This window comes from Phascolarctos cinereus, unplaced genomic scaffold, assembly GCF_003287225.1.
Source record: "Phascolarctos cinereus isolate Bilbo 61053 unplaced genomic scaffold, phaCin_HiC Scaffold_9;HRSCAF=440, whole genome shotgun sequence".
NCBI lineage: Eukaryota > Metazoa > Chordata > Mammalia > Diprotodontia > Phascolarctidae > Phascolarctos > Phascolarctos cinereus.
In genome coordinates this window covers 189,339,653-189,361,636 of record NW_027556402.1, presented here as the reverse complement: position 1 = coordinate 189,361,636, position 21,984 = coordinate 189,339,653, and the positions used below count along the sequence as shown (strand labels likewise).

The 21,984-nt window shown below is 39.0% G+C and overlaps 1 protein-coding gene across 1 annotated transcript in view; it reads left to right on the top strand.

Moving 5' to 3' along the window:
• EVC2 (EvC ciliary complex subunit 2) overlaps positions 1-21,984 on the top strand; it is a 194,199-nt gene that overhangs the window by 144,890 nt on the left and 27,325 nt on the right. The window contains 1 exon segment of the mRNA XM_020992259.2: positions 17,206-17,433. Coding sequence (XP_020847918.1) covers positions 17,206-17,433 — 228 coding nt within the window.

Sequence of the window (21,984 nt, the reverse complement as noted above, 5' to 3'; positions counted from 1 at the left end):
AGTGGAGTAGAACTTCCTAATTTAATAACTTTCACGTTCTTCTAAAATTGATTGATTGGATCTTTTAGTGTCTGTGCAGTGTTCATTTAGATTTTTCATTTTTAATGTGGTTATATAAAATTAAATCCCAAAGCTCTGTACTGCATGCCAAAAAATCCAAGTCTTAGCATCCAGCAGAGACATTGGAGGGCCATGATATTGTTTAATGCAGGCAAAAGAAAAACTTGCTGTCATCTACGCTGAAGTGTAATTGGGAGGATGGTGCTTGGGTAAGAGCCAGGGTGGCAGCATGTTTGGATGGAATTTGATTCAAAGAATATTCATAAAGCACCTACTATCTCCAAAGCCCTGCGTTTTCTAATCGAGGTAGAGAAATGAACAATTCCTGCCCGTAAAGAGTTCATAAGGAAGAAAAGGCACAAACCAAAATAACTTTGACATAAGGAAGAGAGAGGAATACAAAAGACAGGTAAAGGCAAAAGTGTGATGAGACCTTTGAGGAGAGTGAGCTGGCTTTCACTTTGTGGGTTCAAACAGAAGTGTGGAATAAATATGCACACTTAATGTGCACCTCAAAAGAAGGAAGATACTTCAATAGATGAACATGTCAGGAATCAGTGGAAGTCCATTCTTGGCAAAGGAAGCAGTATAGATACCTTGAGCATAGTAGGAACCTGATAATTGTTTTTAACTGAATAAGCAAAGGCAAAGGAAGATGTGAGAGGGAAGGCTAACAATAGGAGGAAATAATCCAATGTGACTGCTACTCAAAGGAGAGTAGACAGGAAGATAGGTGGAACCTAGTGTATATGACCTTAAATGTCAGAATCAGGGGGTTATATTTTATTTGGTAGTGTCCAATGGTGAGCCACTAAAGACATCCAGACAGATGTATAAAGCATTGCATCAAAGCAGATTACTGGGCCACTGGTGAAAAAGGATTAGAGAGGCATAGCCTATACTGTGTAGTAATAGAAATAACACTAGTTTAGGAGTAGAAGTCAGGAAGACCTAGCTTCTAGCTTTGAATGCACTGCTGGCTTGCTCTGTCATTTTGGATGGGACACAACCGCTCTATGCCTTATTTCCCTCATATGAAAAATGGGTGTAATAACATCAGACCAACCCACATCATTGGATTGTGATAGTTAAATGAGACATTGTATGCAATGATTATGCAAGATTATGGTGTTATTATTATTTTAGTAATTAGTTTTGTTATATTTCCTTAATAATTCAAAAGCTCCATTGGTGTGGACATTTTTCTCACTGATGCAAATTAGTATCTCCATGTGCTTTCCTTAGTAGCTAGAAGGTTTCTTGAGTTTCTATGGAAAAACAATTCTTGTTCTACTGTCTAACTTTCTGATAATGAACTTAGGCAAGTCCTTGAAGTAACAGACATGCCATGTATCAAAAGGCCCACGCTTGAATGATTTGCAGATAATTAGGATCTTTCCAGGCCATGTGCCCTAATAGAGTTCAGTTTAAAGAGCCCAAGTTCACTTCCATGTCTTAAGGAATAAGAACAGGACCTTAGCAAAAGATAGACTGTCACACAACATATCATCAACAAATATTTCTTGAGCAACTACTACGTATGTGTGGTACTGGGGGAATACAAAGACAAAAATGAAATACCTCCTATCCTCAGGGAGCTTGCCTTCCACTGGAGCAATACCAGATATACAGATGAGTAAACATGGGATCATATGAGGTGGTACAGAACACAGGAAGGAGGATTGGGGAAGTTCTGAGTTGAGCTTTAAAAGAATGGAAAAGTTCAAAGAGGTGGGCTTGAAGAGGAAATATTTACCCAACATGGCACATGGCTTGCACAAAGTGATAGAATGGGGGAGGGAATGCCACATTTGAAGGAGAGCTGATGGCATGGTTTGGCTAGAATCTAGCTTATGTTTAAAAAAACAAAAGAAAGAATGAGCTGAGGGAAAGCTGAGAACACACCATCTGATCTCTAGCAACTGTTAGGGCAATAAAGGTGACCCAGTCATGGAGAACTGGACCTGGAGCCAGAACGACCTGATATTTGAATCCTGCCTCAGACACTTACTAGCTGTATGACCCTAGGCAAAGCACGTAACCTCTGTCTGCCTCAGTTTCTTCAACTGTAAAATGGGGATAATAATAGCACTTCCCTCCTAGGGTTATTTCAAGGATCAGATGAGATAATTGATGGGTGTCAAAGAGCAGGATGAGTTGTAGAAGAAGTGAAACCAATGCTGCTGGAATCAGAATAAGCAATGCATTTAGTAGGGTTACAGGTTTGGGGGCTTATGTCACTCCCAGTACTCTCAGCATCCCATAGGCAGAATACAAGGTGCCACCTTGAAGAAGAGCACCAAATATTGGGCGTGGGTGTTTATATGAGGTTATAGTTACTGAAAAGAATATATGGGTTCAGCAGCAAACCTGCCGATCAGGTGGCAAGAGGAACAAAGAACAGGCTTGAGGACCAGGCACAGGATTGTGGTCTGGGAAATGGTATTGCATGTTTTGGAAGGAGTATTGAAAGCTGCTTTAGGATAAGCCTTGCATACCTTGTAGAAATGTTACTTGAGGGCACTCCGGGGTCAAAAAATGGATAGCCTGACAATGTGAAATCAATTTGACTTAGGCATGATAGTATGGCCCCACAAACAGTGCTTGTAAAGTGCTTCACAAATCTTAAAATTCTGTGTAAGAGCTGTTTTTGTTGTTGAAGGACCAAGATTTGCATGTTGTGACGTAAGGCTGGGGATGCAAAAAGAGGCAAAGACAATCCCTTCCCCGAAGGAACTCACAACCTAATGACATGACACAAAAAGGGTTAAGAACCTCTGCCTGAGCTCATAAAAGCTGTTGCTGATAGAACTGGAATTTCTGTCCATGTAATGTCTTGTCTTTGTGCAAGGGCTGTTGAGACTGGGGTCCATCAGAAATGATTCACCTACCATTGACACAGGTCCACTTCATTCTGAAAGTATTCTCTCCTTTTCTTGCCTGATGAAATCTCTCTTTCTCTTCCTTCAAGGCCAAGTTCACAAGCCATCTTTTTTTTAAAAGAAGACTTTCTGAATCCCTTAAGCTGAAAGTATCATTTTCTTTCCAGGTTTTCCCAGAGCACTCTGTCCGAAGCTCTCTTTTGGCCCTGTTACCCTCCACCTACTATTATACTTCTCTGTGTACATGTTGTATCCCCTGTCATAATATTCTACAATCCTTGAAGGTAGGGAATGGGCAGGTCTAATGGTTTTTATATCCCTGGCACCTACCATCATGCCTTGTATGTGGTAGGTACTTAATAAATGCTTATTGGATTGCTAAATTGAATTGAATATGTTTTCTCACTTATCCATTATTTTTGGTGGCAGTTTAATGTTTTCTCAATTGGTCGTGGCAGAAATTGCTCATTTAGCCACTCAGCCATTCATTATTCATTCCCCACTTCTGGATTTCATAATCTGTCATGTATGCAGGGCTCATTAAAAATCCCTTCATACAAAAGTTCAACTCTTGCAAAGCAAGAGACTTTTGGTTTTCTAACATCCTTTTCCCTGGCATAGCAATTATGCAGAGGTTACTATTCCTGGAACTTTAGGGATTACTATACTTTACATATAAGAATCATGTCCTAGCTTTTCAGGTGCGTAAAGAATATTCTTTTCCAGCTCATATTCTTTAACCTTTCTGCAGCTTTTAACACTGAGAAACCACTTCTTCCTCCTGCCCCCTTCCAAAATACTCTCCCCTCTCTTGGCTTCTCTGATAATACACTCTCCTGGTCCACTTTTTGGTTCTCTGACCAATACTTTTGCGGGATCATGATGCTTTTAGGTGACATTCAGATTAACTGAGTTAATCGGCTGCTGCATGAAACTAGAGAGCTGAACTCTGCCATGACTGGAGAGTATTAAAAAGAAGAAAAACAGTGTCTCATATCTTCCCTGTTTCTTAGAATCATAGAAACAAAGAGTATTTTGAAATCACAGAAACGTAGAGTGGAAAAAGAGCTTAAAGGTGACCTAGTCCTTTCTCTACCCTCTCTTTTTTGGTGATCTCATCACCTCCCATTGACACAATTATGATCTCTAGGCAGATGACTTTCAAGTCTACAAATATAGTTCTGATCTCTCTCTTAAAAGCCATGGAATTAAGATTGCTTTTGTTAGAGTCTAACTACTGGGTCAAGAACTCATTATTGGGAGGGAGGATACTCCAGGAAAAACAAGAAAGAAGTCCAACAGAAATTAGATTTAGGCGAATATCTCACACCATATATACTTCAATAAGCTTCAAAGGGATGTATGGCCTAGATATAAAATATGACATAACAAATGAATTAGAAGAGCAGGCAAGGAAACACTTTCACAACTATGTATTAGGAAAAAAAGGTTTTGACCACATTTTTTAAATGGACAATTTTCATTATATAAAATTGAAAATTTCTTGTAAAAGCAAAATTAGCGCATTGATGATGGAGCTTTGAATTGGTCTAACCAATCTGGAATTCAATTTGAACATAACCAAAAAGCTAGTAAGCTGTGTATATCCTTTGATCCAGTAATGCCGGTACCATGTATATGCCCAAAGAGATTGAGGAAAGAAGGAAAGGACTCATGCACCTCTGGTTCACTTAAATCTAATTCAGGTGCAAATCAAGATATCACCCCATGATGTCATTGGTCCTCTTCAAAACTGAGGGACTCACAACTGTGGCAAAGAACTGGAAAACTCAAGTGTGCTCATCATTTAGGGGATGCCTGAAAAAATGGTATATGAATATAATGATGCAATACTATTGTGTCAGAAGAAAGGAATAGAATCAGAGAACCCTGGGAGGATTGATAGAAAGTAATGCTGACTGAAGTAAGCAGAACTAGGAGTACAATGTATGCAATGAGAAGAACAGTTTAAAGAGAAACAATTGTAAACAACTTACAAAAGCTAAACAATAAAATGGTCAATTTTGACTCCAGAAGGCTGATGAAGAGTCCAGGCTTCCCACTTTTTAACAGAGAGGAAATGGATTAGATGTGCAGAAAGAGACATGCACTTTCAGACATGGGCAATAAGTACATTTGTTTTGTTTGACTATACTTAATTATTTAAAAAGATGACTCATTTTTTTTGGGGGGGAGTGATAAAGGATAAGAGGATAGTAACAATGATACCAAGAAAAGAGAGAAAAGATAATAAATCATTTAAAAATACTTAAAATAAATCAGAAGGAAATTTAGAAAGAGATACACAGATAACCAGAAAAGCATTGGGACTACCATGTTAATTTTTGAAATATTCCTTCAAAAAAAAAAACAAGCTATAAATGGTTTCATATGCAGTCCTTCTTTTCTGTTCTTTTTGTGGGAAAGTGTTCATGTTTGTTGATATTCATAAAATTCATAATATTTTAGATGAAAAAAATAAAGACTTATGGAGCACGTTTGCAAGATTATTTCTTATGATTAGGGGGGTAGTTTTTGGCCAAAAGTAACTGATTTACTACTTGAACCCATGGTTGTATTATTAAAATGGCATTCAAATTAACTGAGTTAATCAGCCACTACATAAAACTAGAGCTGATCTTTGCCATGACTGGAGAGTATTAAACAGAAGAAAAAGTGTCTCATATCTTCCCTGTTTCTTAGAATCAAAGAAACAAAGAATGTTTTAGAATCATAGAAATGTAGGATGGGAAAAGAGCTTAACAGTAACCTAGTCCAGTTCTTGGGCTAGCTAGGTCATGCAGTAGATAGAGTGCTGAGCCTAGAGCTAGAAAGACTTATCTTCATGAGTATAAATCTGGCCTCATACACATAGTAGCTGTGTAACCCTGCTAAGTCTCTTAACATTGTTTGCCTCAGTTTCTTCACCTGTAAAATCAGCTAGAGGAGGAAATGGCAAACCACTCCAGTATCTTTGCCTAGAAAACCCTTTGATCCATCAAAGGAATCCTCTCAACATTTTCCCTGATAAGTGTTTAGTCTTCCAAGTTTTGGTGGAATACTTCCAGTGACAGAGAGCTCTATTGTTCATAAAATATCCCTTTGTATCTGGATTCTGGAGTAAAGAGAGTTGAACTAATGAATAGGAGACCTGAATTCACAAAGTGTCTCTAGAGATACTTCCTCAGGCCTATACTAGTTCTCAATGTGATTGATAGTCAATGACTGCGATAACCTCACCCACATCATAGGATTACAGACTTAGCCCAAGATGAGGCTTTAGAGGTCGTCTACTCCAAACACATTGTATTACAATGTTGGAAACTGAAGGCCAGGGAAGTGAAATGACTTACCTAGGGCTGGGGTAGGGAACCTGTGGCCTTCTAGGTCCTTGGGTATAGCCTCTTGACCGAGTCCAAGTTTTACAGAAGAAATCCTTTTATTAAGGTGATTTGTTCTGTAAAGTTTGGATTCAGTCTGGAATTGGAATTGGAGAAGTCTGTGATTGGCTTCCCTAGAAAGATACTACAGATGGATACCATGCACAAAGATACAAAGACAGGAAGTAAAATGTAATATATGGGTAGCCAGTTACAAATAATAAAATACTATGAAAATTTGTTATTTTAGGAGGCAGTCAATAATTATTTCTTAAATTGAATGAAATGTTTGTAAAATTTTATGTCTGTAGCCTTAGATTTCACAAATTTGTTTGGGTTTGGGGAGATGGTAGTAGGGATGGGGGAAGAGATCTTGGAGGTCAGAGAGGTAATGACTCTTGAGGAGGAGGTAGTTGAATATGAGCATTGTCAGTTTGGGGAAAACATTCTCCCCAGAGAAGGAAACCTCAGAGGTCAAAGAGACAGAGCTATGATTGTATACAGATCCGGGGGCCATATTTTATTCCACTTCTTACTGGTAACAAGAGAATGATTTCACTTCTATTTTGAGGGAGACTTCTCTCATCCTAGAGGTTTCCCTCCAACAGGGTATATTCTGATATGACTAACCACTGAAAAATGAATTTTCCCATTGGGACAAACTTGACCTTTAACAGTTCTGGTGACTCCACAGTTTGCACACCTCCACATTTCCACTGGGCCATGGAATACCACTGATTGACTGCATACCCTAAGCAGGCCTAAAATGCTGTAAAATCCCAGCTTTACCCTAAGAAGATGAAGCTGCTACCAACCTAAGCAGGCTTCCTCAGTGCATTCCTACGTGTCTTTTCCTTTCAGCCTGGTTATTTAATTTTTGATCCCCCCCACCCCCACCCCACTAAGTCTTGCACACGTGACAGTAGGTGAGATTTCGCCCTGGGTTCTCAAAGAATCTAGGCTGGGAAACTCTCAACAGCCTTCTTGCCTAGAGTCTGAGACAAGGACACATCCCCATGGTGGGATCTGAGAGATTAAAGCAAGGGAAATGAGTGACTAGAATTTCCTTTCAGACTAGAAGAACAGGAGAAAGACTCACTTGGTTAGAGGAGTGTATATGTATTTGTGTGTGGGGGGGAGAAGGGTCTTTAGTTCAAAGAGGGGGGTTGTATGCTGTACCCTGGTCCCCCCAGGTACACCTTTCTCCCAAGCTTCTAGGCTGCCAAAGATCTGGGACTGTTACCCTCAGAGTTAGGGACCAAGGAAGCCAATTCCAGAAGGGCTGAGGCAGCTAACAACCTTGCCAAGCTGGATCATTGGCTAGAAAGCTACAACTTGATCTAGTATCTAGCTCAGACAGTATTGAGCTGAGGGACTTCAAGGACAAGAGCTTGTAAAATGAGGGAGTTAAATTCAACCACCTTGGCAGTGCCTTCCAATTTGAAATCTGTACTCCTGTGATCCTATGAAGACCTCTACAGTTTGCTCTTTGATTTATTAGAATACTGTTTCCAGGCAGGTTTTAATAGAAACATTTTGGGTTTTGGGGGGGTAGGGTGGGGGAAGGAAGAAAGGGAGGAGGGGAGAGGGCTGGAAATGAAAGAAATACTCACATCCCAATCCCACTCTGTTCACGGAAGAATTAGAGGAAGCCAGGTGGTACAGTGGATGGTGTTGGTCCTGGAGTCAGGAAGGCCTGAGTCCAAATCTGACCTCAGACTCTTACTAGCTGCATGACATTCAGCAAGTTAATTAGCCTCTGTGTGCCTCGGTTTCTTCAGTTATAAAACGGGGATCCTAATAGCACCTACCTCCTGGGGTTGTTGTGAGGATAAAAAGAGGTGATATTTATAGAGTGCTTAGCATAGTACCTGCTACATAGTTGATGCTATATACATGGTAGATGTTGTTTTTGTTGTTGTTGTTGTTATTATTATCCATTTCCAACCGCCAGGTAATCCCTCCTTTGGCAACCTGGTAGTGCCACCCCTCCCCAACCTCTGCTCCTGCTTCCTGGGTCTCACCATATCAGTGTGAATTTAGTACAGACACTGTTTGGCTTAGCCCACTGCAGCTCAGAATTCTTGAGCTTGGGACAGCCAGCAACTTCAGCCTCCGCAGTAGAAGACATTACATGCCTGCATCATCACCACCACCACCACAGTGCCACAACCACCTGCCTTAACAGAGTTTTATACGAGGCATGATTTCTCTTTTGATAGAATTCCTTCCAATGAATCAGATCTCAGACTTTTGTTTCTTGAGTTGTGTTTAAAAAATTCATTCCCTGGTGGCCAACCTTTTGGTGATAAGTTAGACCCTATGTTTAAGCTAGTCTTGAGGCAGAAGGTATATGATTCATCAACAGGCACTTAATTAAATCCTGTCCATTTTTGTAGCATATGCCAGACCCCAGATTCCATTGTCATAGCAAAGTATCTCCCAGGTACTATCACCTCTGCCTTGATCACCCTGAAATGAAATAATTTGTATATATTTTGTGTTCACGTATCTGCCCCCAGTATCTCGCCTATGCTCCGTATTGGCAGAGATTATTTTAGAATCTTTGCATCTACACTGTCTAGTGCAGTGTCTTACCTAATGTCAACTGGTGCTTAATAAATACAGATTAAGTTTTATTGAATAAAGAACTCAACATCTTCTCTACGACATAACGAATGGAAGAATGCTGATAGATCCAATGTAATCCTTTAATAAGGCCTTAAAGAAGGACCATGCATCATCAAGCTGGGTGGGGAAGAAAATTGTTTCTCTGAGACAAAACAGAAGGAATAGCTTCAAATCTCTGCTCTGCTGCTTACTATCCAAGTCTTCTGAGTCCTCATCTTGCACTCTTTCTACCATGTGGTAATTCAAACCAAAGGGAAGAAGAGGGCAAGGAGAAAGCTGTAGGTGATGATAACGAGCCACAGCCTGGGGCTTGTTGATAGTAGAAGGGAGAAAGAGGGAGGGAAGGGATGGGTCTGTGGGGGGGGTAGGTGTCTTTTGGAAAAAGCAGAATTTCTAGGCTGTGCTATGTACCACTAGACTTTTATTTTAGTAGAATTTTACCCATCTTTCCATATTACAGGTTGGATGGATTCTTTTTTCTTAGAGATAAAAAACCTAAACTACCATGTGTTGCAAATGTATTATTCTTTGTCCTGTGCTCAAAGGTCACCACTGTGAAAGCAAAGGGATGACTGTAGGGGACATAATGAAATGCAAACTAGAGAGAACTTGCCGGAAAATCCTCTGAAATGAGAAGATTTAACAGTACATCATTTTGCTAATCAATTGGTATTCATTTACATAGTTTGAATGTATAATGAACCTTGTCAATAACAACACAGAGAAATGCAAATGTACCTCAGGTCTTTTGGGACTCTTTAGACTGGGCTAGAAAAACCTGACTATAGATAAACATTCCAGGTCATGAAAGCCAGCGAATTATGCTTGGGGTGGAAATATGAATTTGGGGAATTTTTATGTCCTCTCCTTACTGTGCCCATTGTACTTCAATAAAGGAAAAAAAATGAACAGAGATCTGAAGGGATCTATTAGGTCACGTGGATGCATGTGTATGTGTGACTGTCTGTACATGCATGCATGTATGTATGCATTCAGTTTAGTCCTTTTTTAAAAAAAATTTTCAGCCATTTCTGACATTTCCTGACCCCATTAGGGGTTGTCTTGGCAAAGATAATAGAATGGTTTGCCATTTTCTTCTCCAGCTCATTTTACAGATGAGAAAACTGATCCCCTGCTCTCCCCCCTTAAATATGACATCTTTGAAAAGAATTAAAGAATTCAATTGAGTACTTATTAAGTATATAGAGTGTAAAAAGTGTTGTGCTAGATACTTGAGGCTAGAGCTATCAAAACAGAACTCTCCTGGATCTTCATATGTGGTGTGTCCTTTGGGAGCTGTGGCACTGATTGAATCAGGTTGGGGGAAGAGGCCTTCTCAGACATGTCAGCTCTTCCTGAGAGCTTTGGCTACTTGCCCCATCTCTTTTCTCTAAGCAGGACACTTCTTTCTGCTCAGAAAGTCACTGCCTGCCATATTTCCATTTCCAATACTGATCAGCTTCCCTTCCCAATGAGTGTTCTGCTCACTCCCCTCTTTCTATTTTAATTTATTCTCTCTAATTCATAAAACTAATTCAACCTGTTAGCCTTGGTTATGTCATTATTTGGAGATCACTAGAGATGAGAAGAGACAGAATTGGTTGGGAATAAAGTGCTTGGCTTATCAAGGCAGCAGACCTCCAGTGGGGAAAAAATGGGCTTCTTCTTCCCCCTCAAGCTTCCCAACCTATTGGGGCTGGCAGGGCTTTCCCAACTCTTCCAAGGTTATAAGAGAGAGGAATAAACACAACAGAGGGTGATTTATAATTCAAATCCAAATTCCCTGTAGACAACTTGTATGTAAATAAATATTATTCTTTACTAAACCCAGTAGCCAAGGACAAAAGAACAAGAGAAGGGGGGATAGACTGTCCCTGGGTTCCTCTCCTCTCCAGCCCTTCCCAATAGTAGACTCCCCATGTATGCCATTTTAACCTCCCTGACAATGTATGCAAAATTCTACATGTTGGTTCGATGTTGTACACTAAAAAAATCACTGATTATGCATAACAATTAGGTTTGATGGGATTGTGGTAGAGCACAACATCTTTGGCAGTAGAGTCAAAGCCACATTCTCGTTCTGCCACTTTTTTTTCTGGTTCTAGGAGCCCCCTCACCAAGTGCCTTGCATCTGCTTTGTATACATTCTGTATAAACACATGTGTACATGTTGTAGAATGTAAATTCTTGAGGGGAGGGTGGTTTTACTTTTTGTCTTTGAATTCCCAAAGCTTAGTGAAGCAAGGCTTCATCAGTTCTGAAGTTTGGCCCTAAAAAGAGATATGAGAAGACAATTTCTCCCACTTTTTTAGAGATGGGGGTGTGGCAGAGGGGGTGAAACATTGTATATGATGTCAGATTTTTTAATGTATTTATTGGTTTTGCTGAATTTTTCCCTATCTTTTTTCTTTACCTTAAAAAAAAGGCTTTCCTGTAAGAAATGGCTCCCTGGGATCTGGGAGGGAAGGAGGAGGAGTAGGGATACCAAGGAAATTTTAGGCAATATAAAAACAAAGATATCAATAAAACTATTTTAAAATGCTTGCTGATTGATCTTGGAAAGTCAGTGTTCGCCTCTCAGAGGCGAACTTATCTGTAAAATTATAGGGTCAGATTAGATAATTCAAATTCTTTCTACTTCTAAATTCTGTGGGAAAAGTACAAGGACACGGATCCAGAAAACTTGGTTTTTCGTCTTGATTTTACATCATGCTAACTGCATGGCTTTAGGTAAAACTCCATTTCCTTTTCTGTAAAATGGGAATAATTTCTGTGGGCATTAAATGGAAGAATATGTTTAATAACTGGCTCTCCAAAAAAAAAAAGGGGGAATTTTAAAAAAATCTAACAGGCACACCTGTGAAACGATATTTCACAACAACATCATTAATACACATCATAATCAAACCAAATGATGTAGTTATGAATTCCCAGTGGGCCACTATTCAATATGCCATTTATAGTTCTATACTGTGGCAGCTGGGCATGAAGATGCTGTGTTTGGTAGAGGGGAAGATGCAAAGATAAAAAAGCCACAGACCCATCTACGATGGAGCACAGCCAAATGAGAGCAAGGAGAATTGGGAGAAGTCTCCAATCCACGGCCTACAAAAAGTATGTAAAGAAAATAGGGATATTCAATCTGGAGCAGAAAGTGCCTAGAATGGAAAAGAGTAGTGCCTTCAAATATCTAAATTGGTTGTATGGTATAAAATGAATATGGTAGAAAGATAGGATGCTTGTTAGTTTTGCCTTTAAACCTTGGTTTCCTATTCTATAAAATGGGGAAAATAAAACAATGCTTGTCTCACCAGGTGATTCTGAGGGAAATTCTGTATAAATCCATAAATTGCTATAAAAAGGTAGATGTTGTAAGAAGGTAATATTTAGTGAAAAGAATACTAGATTGAACATCAGAATATCTGGATTCATGTCCCAATTCTGACACTTATTTTGTGAAATTGAGCAGGTCACTAAAAACTTCTTTAAGCCTCAGTTATTTCAGTTCTAAAAAAGGTATGGTAATGTTACTCTACATCACTTACAAGGTTGTTGTGAGGATAGGACTTTGTAACCTAAGAAAGGTTGTACAAACTTGAGAGCTTTTATTAGTTAATCTGCAAGCTAATTCTTGGTGCCGCTAGGTGGCGCCATAATGCGTAGAGCAGCAGGCCTGGAATCAGGAAGAGGTATCTTGAATTCAAATTTGACCTCAGACACTTACTAGCTGTGTGATCCTGGGCAAGTCATTTAACCCTGTTTGCCTCAGTTTTCTCATCTGTAAAATGAGCTGGAGAAGGAAATGGCAAACGACTCCAGTTTTGTTTGTTTGTTTGTTTGTTTGTTTTTGCCAAGAAAAGCCCAAACAATGGAATAAAAACAACTAGGTAAGCTAATTTTTAAAGGAATTCTTCAGAGAATCATTTTGTGAACCTAATGCAAAGTCCTTCCTCTTCCTCAGGTGAATGACCATCTACTTCACGTTTCAAGTTTGGGTTTTCTTAATGTGAGGGACCCCTGCATGATATTTCTTTTAAGGCTCTGTGAGTAAGGGGCAAAACCTTCAGAATCTTAGGTGGGTCCTCAGGAGGATTTGCAGAGAGACATTTCAGAGAATCACTCAAGATGAGATGGTGTTAGAGGAGTGGCCATCTGCACCTGTGGAGGCGTTACCACACTGATGAGGTCACAGGTCTCATGTGAAATGAATAACTAGGGGATTATTCCAAAAACCTGGAGGGGGTGCTGAAGAAAGCAGCAGAAATGATTAAAGATTTGGAAACTAGACCCTGAGAGAAAAGAATAAATTAAGTTAGTTAGTTTAGAATTTTTTTTTTTGGTTTTAGGTATGGACCTGTGACGTCATAGGCATAGGGAGTTCCCAGTAAGGTAGCCCCTTTTCACCTTCTCTGAATCTTATAGTTTTAGGCAATTTCCTAGACACTGGAGGGAAAGTGACTCGCTCAGAGTTAATTGACAATCCATGTCAGAGGTCAGACTTGAACGCAGGTCTTCCTGACTTGAAGGCTGGCCTTCTGATCACTACACTGTGCTATCTCTCTTTATTCGTGCCAGAAAAGGAAAAGCTGAGAGGAGAGGGTTGGACTAGAGTCCACTGAAAGAAGCTATAGATTTCAGTAGTAGCAGGAAAGGTTTGAACTAGACACAAGGAAGAGCATTCTAACTATGAGGTACATGTGATGGCCATATACCTTTCCAAAGGAATTTTTAGGATTTAGTGTCTTGAATCTTTTAAGAACAGAGCAGCCTGGTGTCTGAGATAATTTGAGTACCATCCAACCTAAGAACAAAATAAGAAGTTAGGGTTCCTTTTAGGTCATGATTCAGGCTGATATGCCAGGAAATGTACAACCATTCATTTAAACAAATCTTTTGAGAACAATAATAATTCCAATGACTAATGTTTATGTAATGCTTACTATGTACCAGATACTTTACTAAATACTTTATAATTATTATGTAATATGATCCCCACAACAATGCTGTGAGATAGGTACTATTATCTCCATTTTACATATAAGGAAACTGAGGCAAACAGAAGCTAAGTGACTTGCCAAGGGTCACAGAGATGATGTCTGAGACCATATCTGAATTCAGGTCTTCCTGATTCTAAGCCCAGTAATCAATCCACTGCCTCGTCTAGCTGCCCCTCCTATAGGCAACACCATAATTTGAATAATCCAACTCAGTCTTCAGACCAACCAAATCCCAAGTCTTATGACCTCCTCACATTATAATACAGGTCTCAAGTAGCTGGTTTCCAAGCTAGCTGCCTCTGCCATATCTTTCTCCAAGTGCAGGGAGCAGAATGCACAGGCGGACAGTTAACTGTCCCAGCATCCAAATTGTGCTCTCTCCAAGCAACTCCCACACTTGACCATCATAAGACTTAGAGCAGGTCAAAAGTAGTTTCTTATGAGGAAGAGGCTGGGAACCTCATCTTATGGAAAATTAGGAAAAAACACCATCATCCTTGTTATCACCAATGGCAATGACACGTTTTAATGTTTCCAGAATCTGTGATTTCATCAGTATAGATCTCCCCTGCATGCTTTAGTGGATGTTTTCATGAGTTGCCTTGGATGAAATTGGTGCTCGTTGCCTGATTGCGAGCCCCCCCAGCAGGGAGCATCTCTGCATTGAGCTGAACTTTTCCTTTGCCAGAAGGCAAACAGCACAATCTGTCTTTGGGCCTCTATGAGAATCCCTTCTAGCTTGGTAGGACCTGTCAGAGCTTTCGTGCTGATGGCATAATAATAACAGTCACTAATATTTATATGGCACTTTAAGGTCTGCAAAGCACTTTCCTCACAATAATTTGGTAAGGTAAGGAATACAAGTATTATTCTCATTTTACAGATTCAGAGACTGCAACTCCAAAAAGCTAAATGAATTAGTTGCCCAAGGATATGGTGCCAGCAGGTGATAAAGCCAAGAGTCCCCAAACTCAACTCTGCTGATTCCAAATCTAATGCTCTTTCTGCCGCATTACAGGCTTACCTGGGAGACAGTGCAGGTTCCGATTCAGGCTACTGCAGTAAAGCAAATATCTCAATGAAATGAGTCACATGAAGTTTTTGGTTTCCTAGCGCATATAAAAGTTGGTTACGCTATTCTGTAGTCATTTAAGTATGCAATAGTGTTTTGTCTTTTAAAAAATGTACCATAATTAAAAATGCTAAACGTCATCTGAGCTTTCAGGGAATGCTAATTTTTTGCTGGTGGAGGCTCTTGCTTCAATGTTGATGGCTGCTGACTGGTCAGGGTGGTGATTGCTGAAGACTGGGGTAGCTGTGACAATTTCTTAAAATAAGACAACAATGAAGTTTGCCGAATCGATTGCCTCTTCCTTTCACAAAAGATTTCTCTGTAGATGTGATGCAGTTTTGTAGCATTTTACCCACAATAGAACTTCTTTCAAAATTGGAGTCCATCATTTCAAACCCTGCCTCTGCCTTATCAGTCAAGTTTATGTAACATTCTTTAATATTTTCTGTGTCTCATGGAATTGGGAGGCCAAAGGAGAGGAAAATGGGAAATGGCCTTTCAGTAGAGTGGTCAGAACACAAACAACATCTATCCAATAAGTTCACTATCTTATACAAGAGTGGTTTATGGTGCCCCAAACCAATTACAATAGAAACATCAAAGAACACTGATCACAGACCACCGTAATGGATATAATAATAATAAAGTCTGAAATATTGTGCAAATTGCCAAATGTGACACAGAAAGACGATGTGAAAATACAGTGTGAATACAAGCTATTGGAAAAATGGCACCAATAGACTTGCTCAATACAGGGCTGCCACAAACCTTCAATTTGTTTTTTTTTTAATTTTATTAATTTATTTTGATTTACCAATAATCACTTCCATATATGCTTTTGAGTTTAAAATTTTTCTCCCCCTTCCTCCCCATCATCCTCCACAAGACTGTGCACAATCTGATATAGGCTATACATTTACATTCCTATTAAACATATTTTCACATTAGTGTTGTTATAAGTAAAAATTAAAACCAATAGGAGGAACCATCAGAAAGAGGAAACAACACTCAACATAAGAGAAAAAAAAAAGCAATTCAACTTCCATAGTTCTTTCTTTGGATGTGAATAACATTTTTCATCACGAGGCCTCTGGAGATGTCTTAGATCCTTGTATTGCTGGGAAGAATTAAATTTATCAATATTAGTGATCACACAATGTGACTGTTATTGTGTACAACGTTCTCTTGGTTCTGCTCACTTCACTCAGCATCAGACCATACAAGTCTTTCCAGGTTTTTCTGAAGTCAGCCTGTTCATACAAACCTTCAATTTGTAAAAAACAAGAACAAAACAGTATCTGTGTAGTGCAGTAAAGCTAAGTGCAATAAAATGAGGTATACCTGTATGCTGTTTCCATAGCAAAGCTTTCAAAGGGGTAATCTGGATTCCCATTCACAGCAGGCATCAGGAGCTAACATTCCTACAGCTTTTTAGAGTACAAAGCATTTTCCTCATAACAGTCTATGAAGTAAGGATGGCAAGTAGAATTTTCATCATCTTACAGAGAGCAGGGAACTCATGTTTTGCCCAAGGTCACATAGCTGTTAAGAAGCAGGGCTGGGATTGAAACAGGTAAGATGAGAGCGCCAGTTATGGATCTCTAGAACCTGGGTCTGACTCTTACCTTTGCCACAAACTACCTCTGTGAACTTTTCTCAGGGCCTCAGTTTCCTTATCTGTAAGAGATTTGGACTAGATGACTTCTATGTCCCCTTCAAGCTCAAAATCTGTGATCCTTATGATTCTAACTCCAAGTCCAGAATGTGGCATAAGGCAAGTCTGCTGTGTACTTCTCCACTCTATGGGTTTAGCCGGTGAAATAGTTAAAGTTCTTTTTCTCCAATAAGCCTGAGACCTATCATAATTTATCAGAAGAGATCTAAGAGGTAGTGTCAGTAAAAAAAAGAAAAATATAAGCCCTGAAACAGCTTTGTTTCATTCGAAGAGTTAAATATAACCTTATAAAACCAGGCTCCAGAGCCTGGATGTTTATTTATCACGTGTTATCATCCTGCTATCCTAATATACACACCATAGATTTTCACATGAGACTTGATTTTTTTTCTTAAAGTCTTGTATTGTGTCCAAAATTCTTTTGAATCAATGCCTGGAACTTTGTAAACCTGATGAAACTTAGCCTCCTCCTTTTTCGTGTGTCTTGTTTTCTTTCGGGCTTCCTCAGGTCCACAGGGAGTTGCTACTGGAAAGAGTTTACCAGCTGAAGGCTCAAGAGGACAAACTTGGGGAGTATGTAACCTCTGTGCAGCTCCACAAGGTGACAAAGAAATGGAAAACACGGGAGGTTTATACCGCTCTCAGCACTGTCCAGGGTCTGCTGTTGGAAGAGCTGAGCACATCGGAGACCATGACAAAGTCAGCCTGTACTCAGATCCTAGAGTCACACAGCCCTGTAAGTAGAGAAACTGGGGAGAGCAGTCACTGTCTAAATCCCTCTGGCTGTTATTGTAGTTCTTTGGGGTGATTATATCACTGTGAGTAGGGAACTAAACTAATCTTTCCCAGCCAACCCTAATTCGACAAGGTTTCAGACATTCACGAGTATCTTTGTGATCTCAGGGAACACAAAGTCTCCATTAAACATCACCCTGACAGGATGGAATCCTTCCACCTTGCCATGATTCCTTCTGCTTCCCCCCCTCCAAATAGATAATAAGTTGGACTTTGTGAGAATTAGCATTATTCCCTTTTAAATAGTACCTATTAAATATCGAAAAAGATATGACCTAGAATTTCACATCAGAAGCTTATTATCTTTCATAAACTGATACTATATTATTGTATTACAAATAGAAAACCTAAAATATCTTTGAAAATTCTATTAAAAGAGGCAACTAGGTGGCCCAGTGGATAGAGCACTGGCCCTGAAGTCAGGAGGACCTGAGTTCAAATCCAGCCTTAGACCAAACACTTGGCACGTACTAGCTGTGTGACCCTGGGCAAGTCACTTAACCCCAATTGCCTAAAAAAAAAAAGAAAGAAAGAAAGAAAGAAAATTCTATAAAAAATAAACTACACTGGAAACAGTATTATTACAGACAAAAGTACTGTCCTTAATTATCTGCACATAACATTTATTGTAGCTGGGTGGCACAGCAGATAGAGAACCTGATCTGGAGTTAGGGAGATCTGAGTTCAAATTTGGCCTCAGACACTTACTAGCTGTGTGACCCTGGGCAAGTCACTTAAACCTGTGTGCCTCAGTTTCCTCATCTTTAAATTAGCTGGAGAAGGAAATGGCAAACCATTCCAGTATCTTTGCCAAGAAAACCCCAAATAAGGTCATGAAGAGTCTGACAGGACTGAAACGACTGAACAGTAATAACATTGATTCATCAGTAGTTATTGTAATTGATGATATCACTTTGAATGTTCATAATAATTTTCAAACTACATGCAATGAAAAACTTTCAAATAAAAACCATGTGCAAGCAGAATCTCATCCTGTTTGCTACTTAAGTCATCCTAATGATGCTTTCAGTGAGTTCAAGCTTATATCCCAACACCATTACAAAATGTAGAAATTTTATCCCTTACAAGAGTCAACAAAATGTTAAATATAAAAAGGGCAAGACAGCAACTTGTCCAAAGATAATTGCTATATTAACTCAGTAATAGTAATGATAAACAATAAATATGACATTTAAAAAATTTTATAAAATTGCTAGAAGAGGTAAAACTGGTCAACTCTGTCCTCTATGGCAACACCACACTAAGAAAAACTCAAAAAAATCCTCTAAAGCAAATCAAAACATACATTTATACTTAATGGCCTTGATATAAAGATAGGCATAGGCGATAATAGAAAACAGTGTTGTAAAATATGGGTCATAAGAAACAAAAGGACCGAATGTGTGTGGAACACTCAGAAATCTCGTGCCTTTACATGAAGAATATTTTCTTTCAGAAGAAAGTTGGAAGGTACCAGCTTAATGTGGCAGATAATTCAACAACCTCACAAAAAAAAGTAAAATTGACGCTATGTCAAGAGAAAGGATATAATTGATTGCCAATGCAGAAGCACTTCTGAGTCAGCTGACTTTATTTGGTCAGATAATTGACTTATAGAACAAATGTCAAATTCACCATAAAACCTGGAAGAAAATGATAAAGGGGAGACTAATTTCACTTAGAGACACTGCAGCATCTCTAACATGACCTAATCAAAAAAGCTATTGATGCTGAAAAATAGTAAAATTAATAAATAAAAAGCCATTGAAATAGAATTTCACTATTTCCTAGAGAAATTTAACTGACTGTATCTAAAGCAGCTGACATAATGAAATGGTGAAAAGAGCCCGGAAACTGGATTAGCCCACAAATATTCGATATTTTAGCCGAGCTGAGAAACATGACGATCAAGGGCACCAACCTTTTAAAATGCAAACTCACTTGCAAATCTTTTGCAGAAGAGGTTGGTGGAAGATTATAATCAATGTTACCTCACCAAACAAAGACAGTAGAGAAGAAAATGAGTTTGGCGTATAACCCAAATAAACTCAATCATACTAGAAGAACTTGGAGATGAAACTAGAAAGGGGACAACAAATAAAAAACAAATCTGTTAGCATTCTCATAATAAGAACTGTAAGAGGGGTTTTCCCCTTTCCAGTCTATCCCCACAGAGCTGCCAGTGTAGTTGTTTTCCTAAAGTACATGTGTGGCCATGCTATTTATATACTCTTTTGTTTGGCATTTAAAGTCCTTCAAAGCAATGTGAGTCCAACCCACTTTTCTGGGCTTATCATACATACTTCTGTCTAGTCTCTCTCCAGTCCAGCCAAACTGCCCTCTTGTTCTTCCTCCCACTCTCCTCTTGGTCACCTATGCCCATTCCTTTGCACAGCCTGTTTGTTGTTTCATGACAAGAGTGAGTTCTCTTTTCACCTCTCCCTCTTAGAATTCCTGGTTTCCCTTTAAGCTTAGCTCAAGCAGCATCTTTTACTTGAAGCTTTTCCTGACCTCCTTTACCATTATCACTGCCCTCTTCTCAAATAATTAACTTATATTTCTTAAGCATACACACACACACACACACACACACACACACACACACACACACACTCTTTGACTCCCTAATAGAATATAAGAACCTTAAGTCCAGGGACTGTTTCATTTCTTTTTATCCCTTGCACTGAACACAGTACCTGACACAGAGCACTTAATAAATGTTTGTTGGTTGATTGACATGCCCACTCTTACCAGATGGCAGTGAAATTAATATATTTGATCTCGATACCTCAGTTACCTTTCTACCACATGAGAAAGTGGAAATGACCTTGAAGAAAGTGAAATTAAGAAGAACAAATTAACCAGACTAAGTATCCAAAGAACAGAACTGTGCTGTAGACAACACAATTTTGAAAGCACTGGGGAATTGAGTCATAATATATTTCAAAAAGGAGGCGATGCTGAATGATTGGGAAAAATTAAAGATGGTATTACTAACTTCTTCAAAAAAGGTGATTGAAGATGCCAGTAATTTTTTTTATCAACATGATTACTTTTTTAAATTTATAATATCTTTATGGGAATGACCCGCTTATAATTGGGGATGGGAAGGGGATAGCCAGACTTTTGAAAATAATTTTTTTCTCCAGCAGGCCACATCTTAAAAGTAGCACAATTGACTAAAAGGTATGGATAATAAAATATTCCACTGAGCATACTGCTTTGTGATTTTTTTAGAAGTATGTTTGGCTAGGTACAGGAACCATAGCCTTTAAAGGCTCTTCTCCAACAAGATGTCATCCCATGCTAAGCTGATATAAGAATTTGTGATAGATGCAATTACAGAAACAACTGGCTGTGCACAATCCTCTGACTATTGATATTACTGGAGGGCGTAAAACAGTGAGATGTATGCTTGCCAAAATATGTGTGTTTGCTTCTGCCCTGTGGGATGTCCTATATGTGTTGCAAGAGGGATTCTGCATAGATAGGGGAGTCCTCTAAATGATTCTGTTTGTGGGGTGATAAATCACGGTTGGTGCATCATAGAACTAAGTCTCATAGGTTTAGGGCTTGAAGGGACTTCAGAGGCTCTCTGGTCAAACCCCTTCATTTGACAAATGAGATGCTGATTGATTTACTAATCCCTAGAATAGTGTAAGGTTTCCTCAAGTAAAGTCCTGACCACTAAAAAAGATTAGCCTAACAAATCATACTAGAGAGAACTAATGAATGAAAAAATGCCTCTTGCCCATACTGTGATACGCAGATGGATCAGCTTCATTATCAATAAGTAGTTTTTAAGCATCCATTATATATGAGGAACTGTGTAAGGCATTAGGGACACAAGTACAAAAATTATATATATATACACATATATATATATACACACACACACATACATACACATATGAATGTATGTATCAATAAATATAACATGTTTTATTAATTGAAATAATATGAATTAATAAATGCAGACATAATAATATGTACAGGTATACATATGCATACATACACCCAAAGTAGTTAAATACAAGTTACTGTAGGAGGGAGGACACTAGCAGTTGAATAGATCAGGAAAGGCTTTTTGCAGAAGATGCTACTTAAGCTTTCTTAATGGAAGAGAGAGACCCTATGATGTAGAGATAAAGAAGTGCTTTCTGGGCACAAGCAACAGCCAATGCAAAGGCATAAAGATGGGATTATAGAGTGTCCTGGAGAAGAGAGAAGAAGAACAGTTGACTGTATCCCAGAGTATGGAAAGGGATGGAATGACTAATAATTGGTCAGTACGTTTTAGTCAGGCAGTGCAGGTATAAATGAGGTGGAAGTAAAATTAAATAGGAAAAAGAGGGTGGGGGGGATGGTTTGGGAAGAAATGCGTAGTACTTTCAGTGATCAAAAACTGCTCCTTGTCAGGAAATCCCCTCCTCTCCTCTCTATATTTTCAATATGCTTCTGGTGTGCATGTACATACACACACACCCATATG